Genomic DNA, 14,361 nt, shown 5'->3' with positions numbered 1-14,361 from the left:
GACCTAGTTCACTATTGAATTTTTACAAAAAAATTATTGGCTATGGTTCCATCAACTGGATTAAGGTCTTTGGAGCACCAGTCCAGAGGGACCAATGCCGATTCATGCCAGAAAAATGGTTAGTAATAATTCAAGGAACCATTTTTAACCATAACAAGTTGACTTCTGCAATCTGCAATACCATAAAGTTAGTTCCTACTATTTTGAATAATTTAAAAACATTTTGTATATTTCAAATTTATCCACTGTTTCTTTGCTCAATTGACAAACATTCTCTGGATATCACCTTACAGGTCATCCACAGGATAACACATTCTTAAAAAAATTTGGGGATGATGGTATCTAAAACTATGGAGGATTATATTGATCTTAGATTAATTCCCCTGATTAATGGATAAAAAAGCAATATGAACCAAACTGATCCTCCGCCGCTCTCCTTCAGATGGTGCCCAGGTACCTGCTGATCTTCACTTCCAGGTCACCAAAATTTCCTTGTGTCAGGATGGGACCAGAAAGCAGCAATTTGTGAAAAATAATTATGCTTTTGGATGTTGCTCACAAGAGGGGTAAAACGGGCAAAATGAAAAGCTGACTAACTTTTTCTACTTTTACTATTTATCAAGAAAAAGAAATCAAATTTTTATAGTATATACAGTGTGCACAACACATAGAAACAATCAAGTAGACCAGGCATAGGCAACCTTCAGCACTGCAGATGTTTTGGACTACATCTCCCATTATGCTCTTACATACAAAACACTGCCAAAGCATCATGGGAGATGTAGTCCAAAACATCTGCAGTGCCAAAGGTTGCCTGTGCCTGAAGTAGACACTTGAACAAGTCATAAGCCAAATGTCATAACTCATGTCAAATTGCATAGGTATGCAACATCATAACCCACAATGTGGTATCACTACTAGATTTCATAGTAAAAGCCAAAGAGCAACACCAAACTGATCTTCAGAAGTAAAAAATAAATTCAAATATTACCAGCATGTCAAAAGTTATATGATAGGTTAATCAAAGCCAATAAACGAGCTCACCAGAAACATTCAAACTATAAAGCATAAAAAATGGAGTGGAAAGAAGACATAAGACATAGACAAAGACTTAAAGAAAAAGAACAAAAGAATAAAGAGGGGAGGGACACAAAAGGGACCAAGTTACATATAAGCACTCCAAACGATTGTCGGAGGTTGCCATGAGTTACTCATACATTTTTTTAAACAAACTACAGTATAGAATCTATAAGAATATTTCATTCTGGGCCTTGAAAATAATTGGTCAATAATACATAATACTGGCCCTTCAAGAGCACACAAATGGTGTCCCAAAGTTCAACTTTTTCTAACAAATGATGTCAAAGAGCTTCCTCCTTTCACCCTGTGGCCATCAGGTGGCAGTGCACACAGTCATACCTCAAGTCTCAGCAAAAACCCCACTTCCAATACAAATATATATCCTTGACCCAAACTGAAAGGTGAAAAATTGCTACATGCAATTATATTGGCCGGCCATAACCTTTAAGGAAAAACCAAATGTTAGCAGCGACTTACGTTTGCAATGTTTGTCGCAAAGTGCAGATGCTCTCATGTCGCACAGCCTCAGTGATCCCTTGCTGCTGCTGTACACAAAAAGGTTGCAGTGATAGGGGTGAAATTCGGCTGCTGTGATGACTTCGGTCAGGTCTTCCATGTTTGCCGGCTTGATGTCTACGATGTCTGATATTACATATTGTTAAGAATGAGTATTGTCATGTTCGGTATTCATGCTCTTTGGGGATAATTAAAGCTTCCCATTTCAATTCACAACTGTAAAACGTTGGAACAATTGTAATAGCAATGTAATTATCTCCTTTGCACTCGAGTGACGGTTCAGTCAATTCCAGAAAATTAGCAAAGTAATTTACAGCTATCAGAATTAACCTAGTTCCCTGCTGTACGGAAATAGGGATACAACGCATCAGCTACTGTATAAGAACATTGTAAATGTGGTTTGCTTACACTGGCTTGTTTTAGGGTCCTTATAATGAAGGCTTATGGAGATATGCAGACAACAAAGCTATCTACACTGACCCATGTGTTCATATTACTGGTCTGTAGTTGTACACCTATGTAAAAAGTACGCTGACATTTATCAAGCTACATGCCATGTATACTGGAACTGTACAATATAGTCCATTATATGGCTGTGTGCAAGAGCTTTAAATAGACACTGTCATTTGCAAAAAACTTTTTATATAATGTAGATAACAACATATTTGTAATATATATTGGTTAAAAAAAATGTGTATATTTTGGGGGTAAAAAGCTCTACAGTGGGGCAAAAAATGATTTAGTCAGCCACCAATTGTCAGCCACCAAATGTTCTCCACTTAAAAAGATGAGGGAGGCCTGTAATTTTCATCATAGGTATACCTCAACTATGAGAGACAGAATGAGAAAAAAAAATACATGAAATCACATTGTCTGATTTTTAAAGAATTTATTTGCAAATTATGGTGGAAAATAAGTATTTGGTCACTTAAAAACAAGCAAGATTTCTGGTTCTCACAGACCTGTAACTTCTTCTTTAAGAGTCTCCTCTGTCCTCCACCCGTTACCTGTATTAATGGCACCTGTTTGAACTTGTTATCAGTATAAATGACACCTGTCCACAACCTCAAACAGTCACACTCCAAACTCCACTATGGCCAAGACCAAAGAGCTGTCGTAGGACACCAGAAACAAAATCGTAGACCTGCACTGGGAAGACTGGGAAGACTGCATTTGCAATAGGCAAGCAGCTTGGTGTGAAGAAATCAACTGTGGGAGCAATTATTAGAAAATGGAAGACATACAAGACCACTGATAATCTCTCTCAATCTGAGGCTCCATGCAAGATCTCACCCCATGGTGTCAAAATGATCACAAGAACGGTGAGCAAAAATCCCAGAACCACACGGGGAACCTAGTGAATGACCTGCAGAGAGCTAGGACCAAGGTAACAAAGGCTACCATCAGTAACACACTACGCCGCCAGGGACTCAAATCATGCAGTGCCAGACGTGTCCCCCTGCTTAAGCCAGTACATGTCCGGGCCCGTCTGAAGTTTGCTAGAGAGCATTTGGATGATCCAGAAGAGGATTGGGAGAATGTCATATGGTCAGATTAAACCAAAGAAGAACTTTTTGGTTAAAAACTCAACTCGTCGTGTTTGGAGGAGAAAGAATGCTGAGTTGCATCCAAAGAAGACCATGCCTACTGTAAAGCATGGGGGTGGAAACATCTTGCTTTGGGGCTGTTTTTCTGCTAAGGGACCAATACGACTGATCTTTGTAAAGGAAAAAATGAATGGGGCCATGTATTGTGAGATTTTGAGTGAAAACCTCCTTCCATCAGCAAGGGCATTGAAGATGAAATGTGGCTGGGTCTTTCAGCATGACAATGATCCCAAACACACCGCCTGGGCAATGAAGGAGTGGCTTCATAAGAAGCATTTAAAGGTCCTGGAGTGGCCTAGCCATTCTCCAGATGTCAACCCAATAGAAAACCTTTGGAGGGAGTTGAAAGTCTGTGTTTCCCAGCGACAGCCTCAAAACATCACTGCTCTAGAGGAGATCTGCATGGAGGAATGGGCCAAAATACCAGCAACAGTGTGTGAAAACCTCGTGAAGACTTACAGAAAACGTTTGACCTTTATCATTGCCAACAAAGGGTATATAACAAAGCATTGAGATGAACTTTTGTTATTGACCAAATACTTATTTTCCACAATAATTTGCAAATAAATTCTTTAACCCCTTAATGACCACGGACTATATTTTTATCCGTGGCCGGCTCTCGATCTGTGAAGTGCGCTCAGAAGCTGAGCGCGCTTCGTATCTGCGGGGTCCTGGTTGCTATCAGCAACTGGGACCCGTGATCAGACTGATGTCCAGTATTAACCCTTTAGAAGCTGCAATCAAAGTTGATTATGGCGTCCAAAATATTCTGCCGGTTAGCTCAATAGAGCTGATCGGGACCGCCGTGGTGAAATTGCGGCATCCTGAACAGCTGAGAGGACAGCGGGAGGCTACCTACCTGGCTCCATGCTGTCCGATTGGCGTTTGATTGCTCCAAGCCTGAGATCCAGGCTTGAACAATCAAGTGCAGATAACACTGATCAATTCAATGCTATGGCAATGCATTGAACAGTGCCTGCAATCAGTGTAATGCATGTTATAGCTCCCTATGGGGGCCATAACATTGCAAAAAAGTTAAAAAAAAGAGTTAATAAATGGGATTTAACCCCTTCCCTAATAAAAGTCAGAATCACCCCCCTTTTCCCATTAAAAAAAAACAAACAAAAAACTGTGTAACAAATAAATAAAAGTAAACATATGTGGGGTATCGCCGCGTGCGTAAAAGTCTGAACTATAAAAATATATTGTTCATTAAACCGCACATTCAATGGTGTATGCGCAAAAAAATTCAAAATCCAAAATAGCATATTTTTGGACACTTTTTATACCATAAAAAATGAATAAAAAGGGATCAAAAAGTCCGATCAAAACAAAAATGGTACCGTTAAAAAAAAACTTGAGATCATGTCGCAAAAAAATTGCCCTCATATTACCCCATACGCAGAAAAATAAAAAAATTATAGGGGTCAGAATATGACAATTTTAAATGTATACATTTTCCTGGATGTAGTTATGATTTTTTTCAGAAGTAATACAAAATCAAACCTATATGACTTGGGTATCATTTTAATCCTATGGACCTACAGAATAAAGATATGGTGTCATTTTTACCGAAAAATGTACTGCATAGAAACGGAAGTCCACAAAAGTTAAAACATTTTTTTTTTCTTCAATTTTGTTGCACAATGATTTTTTTTTCTGTTTCGCCGTAGATTTTTGGGTAAAATGACTGATGGTATTACAAAGTAGAATTGGTGGCACAAAACAAAAGCCATCATATGGATCTTTAGGTGCAAAATTGAAAGGGTTATGATTTTTAAAAGGTAAAGAGGAAGAAACAAAAGTGGAAAAACGCATGGTCCTTAAGGGGTTAAATATCAGACAATGTGATTTTATGTATTTTTTTCTCATTATGTCTCTCATAGTTGAGGTATACCTATGATGAAAATTACAGGCCTTGCACAATTAGTGGCTGACTAAATTCTTTTTTGCCCCACTGTATATTTCTTATCTTATTTTTCATCACTAGGGGTCCCTCTACTACCCCTCCACAATCTTGTCCCTGCAGCTATTGCCTGTGTCTCTCTGTGCTGAGACAAAATACAGGAAGTGTGGGCGGGACAAGCAGGGTGCTGTGCAGGCTCCCCGCTGGTCTGCTCTATAGGCTCGGGGATCTCTCACAGAACCTTAGTGCACAGAGCAGCCAATCGTCAGCTCTAAGGAGTGAGGGCAGAAGATCACATGTGACATGTAAGGACAAGCAAGGTAATGCCCCCTCCTCCTCGGTGAACTTTTGCTGCTAAAAGTAGTAATAATAATAATAATATAGATTAATCTAAGTTTACAATGACTAATAAAATCCAAGATGTTTGAGTTTTGAAGGTATTAAATAGTTAACATAAGCAGCTGAAAGAGAGATGTAGGATAAAAGAGGAGCTATCAAGAACTTACCTTTTAGCAATCCCACGTTATCTCTAGTCCTCTCTGCTTTGAAATGACTAAGGTATCACTCTATTGCTATGGCTGCCAGCTCTGTTGAGCAGGGCTGGCTAGCCTATCGGACAGTGCAGATGCTTGGCTAGACAGGCTTGGCACTGGCATTCCATACTGTATGACGGCACCAGATTGGATTATCTGCCATATCCAGTTCTGTCTTGCTTTTTTTTTTGGTCCCTGACTTCTGCCCTTGGATTCTGTATTGGACCTGGCGAGATCTCCTGTTCTGACCCAGCTTGCTCTTTGGTACTTTTTAGTATTATGACTTGGTTCTGACCTCGAATTCGGATATTAACTTGCTTCTCTGGTTCTGACCCAGTCTATCTGACTTTTTCCAGTATAAGCCCTGTGCTTTTAGTGAGTGTAGGCACCATTGTCCAGTTGTGGGCCCAGCTTAGGACACCTTGTCCAAGTACCTAGGGGTGTTGGTTTGGGTGAGTTCAGAGCTGCATTGTTCCCTATCCTAAATGACAGGAGCTGCTTTTTGGTATAGTCAACAAGGTAATAGACATATGTGGCATTTATTTTTAACAAATAAGGCAAATAGCTTTTTCTGAAAAAACAAAACAAAAAAAACCTAGACTGAAATGCAACTATCCCAAATCTGCTGCTCAGTATATGTGCGCCTTGGCTGCATAAAGAGGTCAAAAATATCTTAAAGTGGATTTCCAGCTAAGAAAATCACCTGTTAATACTAAAACCCACTGCTCACACTTTTTCAGGCCTGGAGTAGTGTGTTGTACTCTGTTGCCAGCTGCTGTTTTATAGTAAGTAGTACTATTTATTTTGTATGCTGATTTATTCCCTGTAAGATCAGATCAAGAAATATTATTTACTTATTGTAGTTAACCTTTAACCCCTTCTCCCATCAGTGATTTTTGCCCTTTTTTTTTTTTACTTCTGCAGGACCAATTGTAATTGCTTTAACGAAGCCCTTCATTTTATCATGAAATGTTCTGTGAAACAAAAACTGAAAATAAAAAAAACTTAAAATTCGAAATTTTTTGATGGATTTAGTTTTTGCACCTTTCACTTTGCAGTAACACTGATATGTTCTATTTATTCTGCAGACCAGTATGACTACAGCAGTACACACTTTTTAGATAATTTTTACTTTTATATCCCTAAAACATTTTAACTTTTTTGTATACGGGGCTGTATGATGCATTCATTTTATTGGTACCATTTTAGTGTCAATGGTTCTTTTTGTTCGCTTTTTAGCACATTTTTGTTTTATGGGATGTGATGTGACCAAAAATGAGTCATTCTTGCATGTTTTTTTTCACCATGATTCACCATGGGGAATGAATAACATTATCTTTTAATAGTCTGGACATTTCCGCATGCATGATACTAAATATTTAAATATTTTTCGAGTTTATACTCTTATTTGATGAGAAAAAGGAGGTAATTTTTTTATTTTATTTTTTACTCCTACAAGGGATCCTATACAAGCAATCATTAGATTGCTTTTACAGCTCACTGTCATGCAGTACTATTGTATGGCAGTGAACTGTCAAATTCTCCAATCTTTTAGTACAGCCTGTCTGAGGCAGACTATACAAGAAGATCTTTCTATGGCAGGCACGGAGGCCTACAGAAAGCCTCCGGCTGCCATAGTATCTGATCAGCACCCAGCGGTTACCATGGCAGTAAGTTCACCTGTAAATTCAATCTCGCGTTTGCAATTGATCACAGCATGCAAAGGGTTAAATCTCTGGGATCAGAGTAAAGTCCAATGCTGGCAATTGCAGGCAAATGTCAGCTATAAAATACAGTCAACATCTGCCACATATATATAGAGGGCTCAACTCGTGCGCCCTCTATGTGAAATGACTGCCGAGTACTGTAAAAAAACATATTGGGGTTTATTAAGAGGTTATAGAGGAGTTTTTGCAAACGTAAAAAAAATAATTTTTTTTATACCATTTTGTAGTCTTGGGTGCTCCGATTCCAAAAATGTTTATTTTGTTGCAATGCACCTTTGTTCTTGAGATATATATATATATATATATATATATATATATATATATATATAAAGCGAAATCATCGGTAGTTGCTGTATCTTGTAATACCTTTTTTATTGGACTAACAAGATTATGTAGAGACAAGCTTTTGGGATGCCTCCCTTTATCAAGTCATAAGCAATATATATATATATATATATACACACACACACACACATGTTCCAATATTACATTTACCTAGTACAGCCCCCCCCCCCTTTAAAAATGAAAATTTTTTGCAACCATCTGTACAAGAAGGAGTTTTGTATAAGCGCCCCGATGTGTTTAATATTTCACATTGCCATTGGTTGTTTTGCATGTAAATGAGACACTTCAGATTCCGTGCACAGAACGGAAAGCCAATAAAAATAATTACTACTACAAAGAGATTGTATTATCAGTCAGCTGCAAATGATGGGACTGCGGTAGTTTCACACGGCTGCTTAAAACCACAGGGGAAAGCCATTACAAGGCATCTCGAGGAGTCACACAGGCTCTAAATGCTCCAAGTATTCTCCAGTCAATTCTAGAGCAGCACAAAAGGAAGACGGGGAGTCTATGACAATCACCGGAGGCTGACAAGATACCCATCTGAGCTGCAGTGGGATTTACCACTAGGAAAAGATTAGAACTGATCCCTGCTTCTCCAGTTATCAAAGACAAATACAGAAAAAAACTAAAATCTGTAAAGTCCACTGACAAGTTGAGATTCACATCTGGGGAATTTATGAAAATAATAGGTCAATCAGTTCTCCCATTGTACTCTATTGACCTGTGATTTTGCTTACCCCCAAAGCTTTCCTGGCATGTTTTTAAAGGGGTTGTCCGGCAAAAACCCCCAAAAAAAACAGTGTATTGTGTGACAAAGCATAATAAAGCAACTTAATAATATAATGTAAGCTGACATGACAGGCTCTGAATGTAGTAAGCTCCTGTCCCTCCTTCCCCCTCCCCTGCTGTCAGCACAGACCAGTGATGTGAAGGGGGAGCTGATATTACTGCTCATTAGATTTATGACTCATTAGATAAGGCAGCATGAAGCAGTTCTCAGTCACAGTAGTTTATGAATGAGCGGGCTCCTTGATGAGTTATCTCTGAGGCATAAATCTAATGAGCAGTAATACCAGCTCCCCCTTCACATCACTGGTCTCATCCAGTACTGACATGAGGGGAGGGTAGAGGAGGTACGGAGCAGGCTGCTTTCAGATCCTATGATGTGACGTCACAGCTTACAGGGGAAAGAGCACAGCTGTTATGATCTCTGCACTATGGCTAATAACATTATAATAGTAAGTTGCTTTATAATACTTTTTGACACCATACACAGGTTGTTACTTTCACTGGACAATCTCTTTAAATAGTTGCACTCTCTAAAAAGCCTCTATTCTAAAGAATCTTTTCTTATAACTCCATGCTGTGCTGTTCCTATTTTATGCATCCCAGAATGGATAAACAAAGTTGACAACTTGGGTGGTACCATTCCTCTTTGTCAATAGTGTGTAACCTAAAATGGCAATAAATTCTCAAAATTTATTGATACATATTCAGGAAGAGGATAGGCCACAACACATTAGTGGTTTATTATGCATTTTCCAATGGTATTATGGCAGAGATAAAAATGCAAATTATGGCACATGCTATATTTTTTGTATAATTTATGACTTTGGGGTAAACCAGGAAGGGGAGGGAAAGTAATTTTACGTTAGATTTCTTACTATATTAGACTGAAAATAGCATAAATTATAGTGCAATTCTATGCTTGCTCATACCAGTTCATTTTATACACCAAATGTATTAATATCCTTTAATAAACTTGATACGAATGAAGTTTACTTTAAAGGAGGACTCCGGGATAGCAAAACTTATTCCCTATCCTAAGGATAGGGGATAAGTATCAGATCACGGTTGTCTGACCGCTGGAGCCTTAACACCCCCTCATGCTGTTTTTATGCTGCACATTTTGCTGCTGCGTATTTTCCTACCCATTAAAGGAAAAAGGTCACCAGTTCACCCGCACTATAACCCGTTACACCAGGTTATAGTGCGGGTGAACAGGAGACCGATGTGGGGTCTGGGACTGCTATGCCTACCTGCAGTCCGGAGCCCCAACCCCCTGATGGTTCCCCTCTTCCAGCGCTGACTTGCGCTTTGAGGTGGGCCCGCCAGCTAAATTTAAATATTTATTAGCGCCGGTCACATGAGCGTTCAGTAGGCACGAGCGCTCACGTGACCAGCACTTATGAATATTTAAATACGGTCGACAGGCCCGCCTCAAAGCGCAAGTCAGCGCTGGAAGAAGGGAACCTTTAGGGGGTTGGGGCTCCGGACTGCAGGTAGGTATAGCAGTCCCAGACCCTGCATCGGTCTCCTGTTCAGCGTGTATCTGGTTATAGTGCGGGTGAACTGGTGACCATTTTCCTTTAAAGCCAGGGTGTATTCACAAGTACAGTATCCTGCAGGATTTAAAGCTGCAGATTTATTGCTGGAGATTTTAATGTAAACTAAATGACTTAACACAGCATCAAATCTGCAGCTTTAAAGGGGTATTCCAGGAAAAAACATTTTTTTTATATCAACTGGCTCCAGAAAGTTAAATAGATTTGTAAATTACTTCTATTAAAAAATCTTAATCCTTCCAGTAGTATGTTCTTTTCTGTCGCTAAAAACCTGCTAAAAATCTGTAGCTAAAAACACAGCAAAATATGCATGGGTGAACGTACCCTAAGAACGGCATGTGAAACACTAGTCTTAAATAATCCTCACTATTGCAGTAAGTAAGTAAGATTCTTCAGTTTATTGTTATTTTATAGGGAATGCAAGTACTTAATTGACATGCCAGAAAGGTCAGGTCCTCTTTAGGATTCCTTTATAAAAAAAAAAAAAAAAGCCTACAATTTAAAGGGGTACTCCGCCCCTAGACATTTTATCCCCTATCCAAAGGATAGGGGATAAGATGTCAGATCGCCGCGGTCCCGCTGCTTGGGAGCCCTAGAATCCCTGCTGCAGCACCGCGCTATCATTACAGCACAGAGCGAGTTCGCTCTGTGCGTAATGACGGGCGATACGGGGGACGTAGCAGCGTGACGTCATGGCTCCGCCCCTCGTGACATCACGGCTCGTCCCCTTAATGCAAGTCCATGGGAGGGGGTGTGACAACTGCCACGCCCCCTCCCATAGACTTGTATTGAAAGGGGCGGGCCGTGACATCATGAGGGGGCGGAGCCGTGACGTAACGATGCTCCGGCCCCTGTACTGCCCGTCATTACGTGCAGAGCGAACTCGCTCTGTGCTATAACGATAGCGCGGTGCCGCAGCAGCAATCCCCGGGGTCCCCAGCAGCGAGACCCCGGCGATCTGACATTTTATCCCCTATCCTTTGGATAGGGGATAAAATGTCTAGGGGCGGAGTACCCCTTTAATGGTGCCGGGTCCATATGCTGCGGTTTAAACAAGCAAAATTTCAAAAGTGTGAATGGGAGTGCGAAATCCCATACAAGTCTATAGCCGGCACTTATCATTGTGTTTACCCTTTTTTTCCATCTATATTTGGCGCTATTTTGGTGCAAGGGTCCTTTTTTTGCACCTTTTGGTTTACACATTTCTGCTGATTTTGAGTTGTAATCCACTGATTTTGGCAATACGCATGATATGGACGGGTTTTATGAACTGTGCCTTTTTGTGAAAAGGCGCAAAACCACCGGAAAGTCTCTAAACTACACCAGCCCAGACTTAGCTTAGCTTTATGGTGCATGTGAAAAGTAAAATTTCAGAAAATGTGACCTGCACGAAATGTATCAAATGCTCTGTGACCAAAAAAAAAAGGTTTAGAAACATTTTCACTTACCCCTGATGAATGCCCCCTATTGGCTTTAATTTAAGGCAGAATTCCGCATGTGAATACTGTAGATCCTCAGTGTGAACAGATGGCGGATCCACAGAGGAATTTTCTTGCTGATTTTCCTCAGTATGTATAGGCCCTTAGGCTACACTCACACTACAGAATCTTCATCCAGCGATACCTCTTGCAGAGATTCCGTCTGCTGCCGACACCACCAAAGTCATTCAGCAATAGGACCACGCAGACATGGCCGTCATAATTGATGGCAATGCAGTCCGCGTGGATGTCCGCCGAAAAAATTTACATGTTCATTCTTTCACAGGAGTCCAGAACTTGAAATTCTGCAGTAAGCACAGCGTAGCAGAATCCCACTGAAAATAATGGGAGGCTTCTGCACCAGAATTTCCGAATGGAATTTCTCCACTCGGAAATTCCGTAGTGTGGATGTAGCCTTACAGGCCAGATAATGCACCCTGGGAAAAAAGGTATGCAAATTAGCTCTCCTCCTTCAGGAAGAAAGGTGGCTCTCTATTGGAGGTAACTACGTTGTCAGTATTCAACTCTTTTCTGAGCCTTATAAAGGATATTATGCAAACCAGAATTTCCTCTTTAACTTATAATTTTTCTGCATATGGGAAAATTCTATTTTTTATTTTTCTATTTTTCTTCCACTCAAATTTTTCCTGCATCTTAAAATATGCAAAAATTTGATTTTTACATGGTATTACACAAGATTTTCAGTGGTGGTTTTATTAGCAATCTTTTCTACATTCTAGCCAAAATGCTGGATTGTAATAAAATAAATGACACTAACTCCAAAAGTACAACAAAAACACAAAAACAAATATGCAGACTTTACAATATTGTACTACATCTAGCAAACACTAAAAAAACAACACCATAAATGTCAGTAAATACACATTACAAACAGGTTAGCCAAACTCATGTATTGTTGGTGGAGAGAGGAATAGGGCATGTTGGATTTCAAGTGCCTGGTCCTTTAGTTCATTAAAGGGGTACTCCGGCCCTTAGACATTTTATCTCCTATCCAAACAATAGGGTATAAGATGTCTGATCGAAGGGGTCACGCCGCTGGGGACCCCCGCAATCTCTCATGCAGCACCCACCTGAGTGAACTCCATGCAGCGCTGGAGGCTCCAAGTCTGAAGTGTTGCATAGACTTGCATTCGGAGGGGGGGGGGGGGGGGCAGGGCGTGACATCACACAGGGGCATAGTTGTGACGTCACGATACTCCGGCCCCGTGGTCATAATGCTTCAGACTCGGAGCCTCCAGCTCTGCGTGGAGCTCACACAGGTGGGGGCTGCATGAGAGATTGCGGGGGTCCCCAGCGGCTGGATCCCCGCGATCAGACATATTATCCCCTATCATTTGGATAGCGGATAAGATGTCTTAGGGCCGGAGTACCCCTTTAAGTCACAAGCGAGGTCTATCATTAACTTACTCTTCTCCCCATTCAGAACAGGTGATCGCTCAGCCCAGCCGAACATGCATGTTCATAGAGGGATCGGGAGAAATAGATCATCCGCAAGAACATTCGGCCTACAGTTTTTTGAAGGTGTTTAAGTATGGCCACCTATTATAACACTGCATATAATTTTTGACAACATGATAAGTGAGGATGTCTCTAGGACCTGTGCTGAGAGTTGATTTTTTTGTTTGATTTTAGGTAGAAATCCAATATAAATCAAGAGGGCATTTTCTCAGTTATAGCTGTGCTATTTTACAGTGAATTTACTCAAATTCTAATCTTCTTGGCAGATTTCTCCACAGAACATTGAACACCATGTGACTTGAGCGGATTTAATGGTGAAAGAAGCCAGCCTGGAATAGAACATTATGCTGATTAAAATGAGAGGCTTTTCTTGATTTCCTAATTAATCTAAACCCTTAGGAGCCCTAAAGAGATGCAAACAGCTATTACTAAAATAGGATACCAGGCTCCTGGAAGTACAGAGCCCGAAAAAAATGACTTCTGTGGGTACCATCCTTCCAGCACGGCTGTATAATTGAAAGTGATGCTATCACTGAGACTACAATATACCCAAGAGTATATGGAAAATAATCAGCTCTCCAGGAACTATGACTCTGCTTCAATTGACACAAAATAATTGAATCTAGATATGTGAAGAGTTAGAATAAAGCGCTCAGCTCCTCCACCGAGCACATGCAATCTTTATTCGGTAATGAGTCAACCTATGGGCCGGCTACCCTTATAGAGAGACGTCAATGCATAAAAGTCTTTGTTCTACATCTGTAGGCTCTTCGCAGGATAGAATACTAAAAATAAAGTAGCACAAAAGTATGGCTCTGGATAAAAAAAGAAAAAAAAAAAAGAATAAAACCCATGGTTCTGAAATAAATTCTGAAATGGATGGAGCTGCCTCCTCAGGCGCTGAAGAAGGTGAATGACCTCTTGGCCCTACGGTGATTTATGGGATATTGGGAAAAGGCAAATTAGTTCTGTTGTTAATTAAAAAAATTAGATTTTACAGCTTTGGGAGGAAAGGACAAGAATCATAGTATCCTCAATACCTGTTATGTGCACCTAGGGAAAGCCACCCTCAGGTGACAGCTCTTCATGTCTCATGTCTGCTCAGTGCAACATTTAGCAAATAATAGTAGAATCATTAGGAAAAAGTGATAAGAAATAGCAATATATTAAAATATAGTAACTATTACTCCTTGTTTCAGTGTTAAACGGATGTGTGGCCAGTATAAAATACTTTAGTTTTATATTATTTTACATCTTTGGGTGTCCTGATTCCTACACTGGGTATTTTTGTTGCTCTGCTTCTCTGTTTCCAATATATATTTAGAGAGATTTTACTACTTGG

At 40.1% G+C, this 14,361-nt stretch overlaps 1 protein-coding gene across 5 annotated transcripts in view; it reads right to left on the bottom strand.

Moving 5' to 3' along the window:
* The window catches only part of PPP2R2C (protein phosphatase 2 regulatory subunit Bgamma), a 170,506-nt gene that overhangs the window by 26,510 nt on the left and 129,635 nt on the right, over positions 1-14,361 (bottom strand). For all 5 annotated transcript variants that reach the window (XM_056555103.1, XM_056555104.1, XM_056555106.1 and 2 more), the window contains one exon: positions 1,558-1,722. In XM_056555103.1, the coding sequence (XP_056411078.1) occupies positions 1,558-1,722 (165 nt within the window). The remainder of the gene's footprint in view (positions 1-1,557; positions 1,723-14,361) is intronic.

This window comes from Hyla sarda, chromosome 1 (assembly GCF_029499605.1).
Source record: "Hyla sarda isolate aHylSar1 chromosome 1, aHylSar1.hap1, whole genome shotgun sequence".
NCBI classification, from domain to species: domain Eukaryota; kingdom Metazoa; phylum Chordata; class Amphibia; order Anura; family Hylidae; genus Hyla; species Hyla sarda.
Note: the sequence above shows the minus strand (reverse complement) of the source record. Positions and strands in the feature narration are given on the sequence as shown.